This window comes from Empidonax traillii, unplaced genomic scaffold (genome assembly GCF_003031625.1).
Source record: "Empidonax traillii isolate 1590-97213 ecotype Southwest subspecies unplaced genomic scaffold, ASM303162v1 scaffold105:size1093405, whole genome shotgun sequence".
NCBI classification, from domain to species: domain Eukaryota; kingdom Metazoa; phylum Chordata; class Aves; order Passeriformes; family Tyrannidae; genus Empidonax; species Empidonax traillii.
The window spans coordinates 1,076,172-1,082,171 of record NW_020955298.1 but is presented as its reverse complement, the minus strand read 5'-3'; the positions used below and the strand labels follow the sequence as shown (position 1 = coordinate 1,082,171).

General features: G+C 51.4%; 1 protein-coding gene across 7 annotated transcripts in view; it reads right to left on the bottom strand.

Annotated features, from left to right (window-relative positions):
- Positions 1-252: 252 nt before the first annotated feature.
- The window catches only part of RHBDL3 (rhomboid like 3), a 53,274-nt gene continuing 47,526 nt past the window's right edge, over positions 253-6,000 (bottom strand). For all 7 annotated transcript variants that reach the window (XM_027882421.1, XM_027882415.1, XM_027882417.1 and 4 more), the window contains 4 exons: positions 5,652-5,764; positions 3,887-3,987; positions 1,294-1,354; positions 253-675 (listed from right to left, as the gene is read on the bottom strand). In XM_027882421.1, coding sequence (XP_027738222.1) covers positions 404-675; positions 1,294-1,354; positions 3,887-3,987; positions 5,652-5,764 — 547 coding nt within the window. In that variant the 3' untranslated portion in view covers positions 253-403. The remainder of the gene's footprint in view (positions 676-1,293; positions 1,355-3,886; positions 3,988-5,651; positions 5,765-6,000) is intronic.

The following is a 6,000-nucleotide window of genomic DNA, read 5'->3' as shown; positions in this document are numbered from 1 at the left end:
GGCTCAAGCTGCCCTGTGAGTACCACGTGAGTCTCTAATTAGCAAATGTCTGCTCTTTTTCCCTTTTAGTGCCCAGCAACACTGAGGAGATTCACTCTGCAATTGGCCCCGATTGCAGCACTGACCTGGAAAATACAGATACCTCCTGCAGAAGGTTGCTGTGTGCCAACAGCCCGGGCAGGGAGTGCCCAGGGCAGGGCACAGACTGCAGGGCACGGCCAGCCAGGACTGCAGAACCCACTGGATTTCTTTCACGAGATCCTTAAGCACCTCCTCCGAGCACACACTTGTGTTGAGAAGAATCATCCTCCCCTAAGTTAAACACAAAAATAGATCCTCCATCTCCATTCATGCCACGCAGCTGACAGATGATTTCCGCTCTCCAGTTGTCTGTCCCGTGCTTTCAGGGAGGGGGAGGTAGCTTTAGATCCAGCAGGCTGTAGGCAAAAATGTTCCAGAAGATGGCAAACAAGACAAAAATGACATAAATAGAAAGGAAGATCCACCACAAAGTCTGATCTTGGAGTCTCTGCTCATAGTTCCTGAGGATGACGACTCCCAGGGTGATGCCCACCATGACCCCTCCCAGGTGGGCCATGAAGCTGGGGTGGGGGCAGGGCGGGTACGCCGAGGGGTGGAACCGCAGCCACACGGCTCTCCCGAACTCAAAGCTCACTGCAACAGAGAAGGAGAGATCAGGTCACTGCCTGTCCCTCCCTGAGTCCATCTGGCAGGCAGCTCTGCACCCCTACAGAGACAGAGAGGGGGAATTGCCTGGCAGGGTGAGCTCAGGGAAGCCCCAGCTGGGGCAGGGCTGTGCTGCACAGACACGAGGTGTCCCCAGGGCTCGGGGAGTGGGAGTGTAGATAGGTGGGGGGATATTCACCTCCCAAAATTTATACCAAAACCATTAAAAAAACCTAGTTGGAATTTGAAGACAGCTGTCTGTGATGCTCACATGGCTTAGTTTCCCTTATTGTGCCACCCTGGGGATGTGGCTGGAAGATAATTCACTGGTGTGTGGATAATGCTGCTGCCACCCCAGACAGGAGGTGCTCCAAGAACCCCAAATATCCTCATTACCAAAGCATTGCTCATTTCAGCCATCCCAGGAGAAGGTGTTTAAGTCCCACATCCCCACAAAAACCGCGGGCTGGCTCATGACAAACCCTCATTCACAAACCCCTGTGTGGACAGCCCAAACCTGCTGCAAAGTCAACCCCCCCTGAGTCATCAGGAGCTGTTGTGACCAGGACTGGCAGAGCAGGACCCCCAGGGCTGTGTGGTACTCACTGCAGATGAGGGCGACAGCCATCCTCAGCAGCTTGAACTGGCACTTCATCCCCGACCAGTTCTAGAGGAGACACAAGGGAAACAGAGGGAGCTGCACCCACACCTGGCTGGGACACTGGGATCTGTTCCCTGCACCCACCACTCCACACACACGCCTGTCAGTCCCACAGCCCGTGGCCACACAGGATACATGAGGTGCTGCAGCTCAGCCTTCAGCTGAGCATACAGAAAGGATAAAGCCCTCGGAAAAAGTGCCATAAGAAAGCCTGGGTTCAGCCTCCTCTGGCTTCAGGTTTGGTCATTAATCAGTACAGTGGAAGAAGGATCTCTGAATGATAATCAGAAATCACGGGAGAAATATTTAAATTCCTCCTTTCTCGCTTGCACAAAATTTTCAGGCAGAAAAAGAGATCATATTCTGGGAAGCTCAGAAGTATGACTACACCATTATTATTATTCAGTGACTAAATGAAATTTCTCCCATTGAAAGCAGTCTGAGATACCAAGGTAGTCAGGTCTCTTGTGAAAACCTCCCTGTTCATCACACTGAAGGAATAATAATAAAAAAAAAAGCTTGTAAACTCTTCAGCCTCACTTTAATGGCACCCAGTGACTCCTCAGCCTGCTGAAGAAATATTCTGCAATATGTATTACATATATTCAAGTTTGTTGTGGGATCTGTCTGTAAATCACTTCTGGGGCTGCAAAAATGCAATCTCTACAAAATGAGTAACTCATTTTCTCTCTCTACAGAGGTACCCAACCCAGTCAGAAAGCTCTGAGCTTGCACTGATTGATACTGTGCTGCTTCCTCAGTTTTCATCTCCATGTAGCTGCCCTGAATTCCTCCCCTCCCTCTTTCCCTTGGGGTGACATGTTTTATTGCTTCCCCCTGTTGGTTAGTTTGTGTATTTAATTCCAGTAATATTTTTTTTTTTTAACAAGCAGGAATGTTCCCATTTCCTCTCACTATCAGGAGGCTCAGGGGAACAGGGGGGTCAGGAGACCCTCCCTGGAGCAGCCCCTCCTGTCCCAGCCCCCAAAGCACCTGTGCCAGCAAACAGCCAGTCAGCATCACATCTAGACAAGAAGGGAGAAAAGACAGAGGAGAGGGGGAAAGGAAAGCACAAAAAAACCACCAAAACTCTCCACCGGAACTGGAAAGGCAGTGAAAGTGATTTCAGATGATAAGAGAGGCAGTGGATAGCAGGGAAATACAGATGCTAAGGTTGCAATGGCTAAATAAAAAATAAACTTGGAGGAGGCTGATGGGCAGTGAAACGACAGACCACTTTGTGGTGTTAGAAGAAGTCTGGGGAGGTAACTGCTGCAGACTCTCCACGTACCTCTGGCACAGCCTCTTGCTGTAAAGCAACCCCAAATTCCCTCCAGTGTCCCAGTGTGATCCTGTGAATCGTGGTGTTAAAACCCCCGTGTCTGCATTCCCAACCTGGGAGGCAGAGGCAGCCCCCTCCTGCTTCTGCTGGCACAGTGGCAGGGAGCACAAATCAGACTGAAAATAACTGCATCTAAGGAGGCAATTTCCTAGCAGAAACCCTGGGGCACAGGGCAGCCCCTGCCCTCCACTCCCTGCCTCTGCCAGCCCTCAGGTGTCCCGGTTTGGACACCAGCCCCAGCTCATTCATGCTCTGAAAAGCTTGAAGAAGGCAAAGGAGAGCAGTTGTGCTCAGGAAATCACTCATTTCCCTGCTTCCAGCTGCTCCACAGCCTGTCTGCAGCAGCACCATTGTGGGGCCCAGCTGGAGCACAAGCTTTCAGCACAAGGTTTCCTTTTAGGCCTGACTCCAGGACCACCACCCACTCCTCTGTTTGCAGCACCCACACAACAGACCTTCTGTCCCTGCTGCAGCCAAACCACGTTACCTTCCCTCTCAGAGCCAGGGGAGGAGGATTATCATCGTTTTTGTGGTTATTCTGCTCTGGCATTGCTGGTGCAGGACAGACATGCACCCCTGTGCCACCACACACAGTCCCCTCTCAGCAAAGCCCTTTGTGCCAGGGGGAGCTGAGGAGCCCCCCAGGCTCTGCCACCACCTGGTGAGGGCTGGGGATGAGCTCCTGCTTCCAGCTTTGGAGGAACAGTGCTGCTGCTGTTTACTGACCTTTGGGAAGTATTTCACGAGGCATCACTGGATCCCTCAGGGTTCAGCTCCAGTCTGGGTTTACAGATGGAGGGTAAGGGACATTCTGCACACGAGTGCACTGAGCACCACATTTCCTCAGACACCCACTCCAATGACATGGCACATGCAGACAGAAACACATCTGCACCTTCTGCAGAGCCAGGCAGCTCCTTCTTCCCAAACACCTGGCAGCCCTTGCAAGGAGAGCTGACAGCCTGGAGAGCACTGCTAAGTCTTGGATTACCAGCACCTTTGGCTTCTCCTGGCGAGCTGCCAACCCTCAGGGTACCGAACCACCAGCTCCACTGTCACATTCCCATTCCAGGAGCACACCACTGAGACAAGACCGAACTGGGACAAGCTCTGAACGACCAACAGCTGGGCCAGGCCTGATTTCCAAGCTGTTTTAGCTCACTTTGGAGAGGTCAGACAGTCCTTCTGGTACTCACCATCACTATATTGGCCAAGTGAGCGGAGACAAGAGCATACACACCTCCAGAGGAGCCCACCACCGGCGCCCTCATGTCAGCCACCGACACTGCCAGCGACCCTGCGGGAAGAACCAGCCTTTGGGACAACTACCAGCCAAAAAAACACCCCCTCTCCTCCCCCACGTGCCTGCCACTGCCTGGCTGTGCTAATTGCTGCAGGTCAGTAATGGAGAAAGAGAAGGAGGGGGGATCGATCGGCTTGTGGAGCCACCTCAGTCCTGTAGAGCTGCCAGGACAGTGAGGGATTGATTCCTCTGCACCTACTTTAAAAGCAGCCAAGCAAGGCAGCAAAGTATCTTTAAACCCGTGCTGCACAAAGGCATTTATACCCTGATTGGAATAACAAGGAAGCAGGGGACAGACAAATGTCCGTGCCCTGTCTCTCACCTGAAGATAAAATAGAAGGAGCTCCCATGGTGGCAAGACAAATATTTGCACAGGGAGAAGGAACTCGGGACTTGTAACTCAGCACAGGCCTCTGATCAACAAGCACAGCTTGTTACTTGTGAAACTGCAGAGTAAAACCAGCTAAAAATAACCTGGATGGGGGCAGCAGACACATGACAGCACAGTGACAGGTCAGGCACATAAAGCACCACTGGTAACAGTGCACCCAAACACAGACACTGCTCCTCCTTAGCCCAGCTGGGGGCTTGGATCTGCTCAAAGCTCCTTTCATTGCCAAATTTAAGAGCAATTTCAGAGCCAGAGAGACAAAGGCAGATGTGGTGTCACAAGGCAGGGATAATGAAGATCTTTTTGATGAGCAGGAAGGGGAAAAAGACACTTTGGCAAATCTCGAGGGAGTCCTTGGCAGGCCATAATCTAACGAACTTCTTTGCTAATTGCTCAGCTGATTGTGGGTCAAGAAAGTGCAGAGGTTCCACCAGCCAACTGTGCTGACAGCTCCCTCCTTCCCTGTATGGCCCTGAGACCCCTCAGCCCTTCAGCACTGCCATTAAGGGCAATGTTAATGAGCAATGGCCTAGTCCAATTACTCTTTCCACAGTCTCTCTCCTGGAATGTAGGATTTATTAGCACCCAACACAGACCATCTTACAAAGGCTTTATCTGCTCATTACGGAAAAAAAAATAATTACACAGCTGGGAAAAAACACCCAACCAAACCCCATAAATCTGGAACTGAGGCACTCAGTCATCGTCTGAGCTCCGCTGTGAAGCTTCTGGTTGTTCTCACACCCTCCTCCTGTTTTAATTAGATGTTGATCTATTGTCAGCTAACTTCCATCACCCCCAAACTGCTGGAAATTCCAAACATAAATAAAAGCAATACGGCACAAGCCGAAAATCAATCAAAGCCCGTGATTGATTAAATGAATTTTCCAGATTCCTGTGCATTGCTCACAACCTACAACCAAACACTTCCTGCTTACTCAGGCTGTGGAAAGCTGCCAGGACAAATGGAGGCAGACCTGGCACGGGACCAGCATCACCTCCACCCTCAGCAAGACCCTCTAAAATAGGGCTGTGTTAAAGCAGCAGGTTGTTGGTGCTTGTTTAGGAGTCTCCTAAACCTGGCTGGATAGAAATCCAACTGTGCCGCATTTCCCACCCCAGCCCCCAGAAGGATTCCAGTGCACAGATCATCAGTGACTGCTCTTCTCCTGACCCCAAATGCCAGGAAACATTTCTCCTGCACAGAAGTCAGCACAGGTTGTTTTCAGCTGCTTCTCCCCCCGGGGCACCCCGAGGTGTCACCCACCTGCCACAACTCCCGCCACGTACACGAAGCTGATCCTGGCGGCCCCGTGCACCATTTCCAGGGGAACCCCGACCAACAGCTGCAGCACAACATTGAGGCCAAGGTGTTCTATCCTGCAGCAAGGAAAAACAACAGCTGTCCTCTCTTCCCGCTCCTTGGCTACCCTTGAGGCAGAGGCATCTTGGAAAGAACAAGTCAAACAGCACCTGCTTCATGTAGGGAGATTGTAACGCTGGGAAAGACAAAGGTTCCTGAAAAAATCAGGCCCAGAGATGGGATGTTTCTTCCCCCCTTGCTGCTTTTATCTTTGTCACATCCACCAGGTCCTTTCAGCCAAAGACCTCAGAGA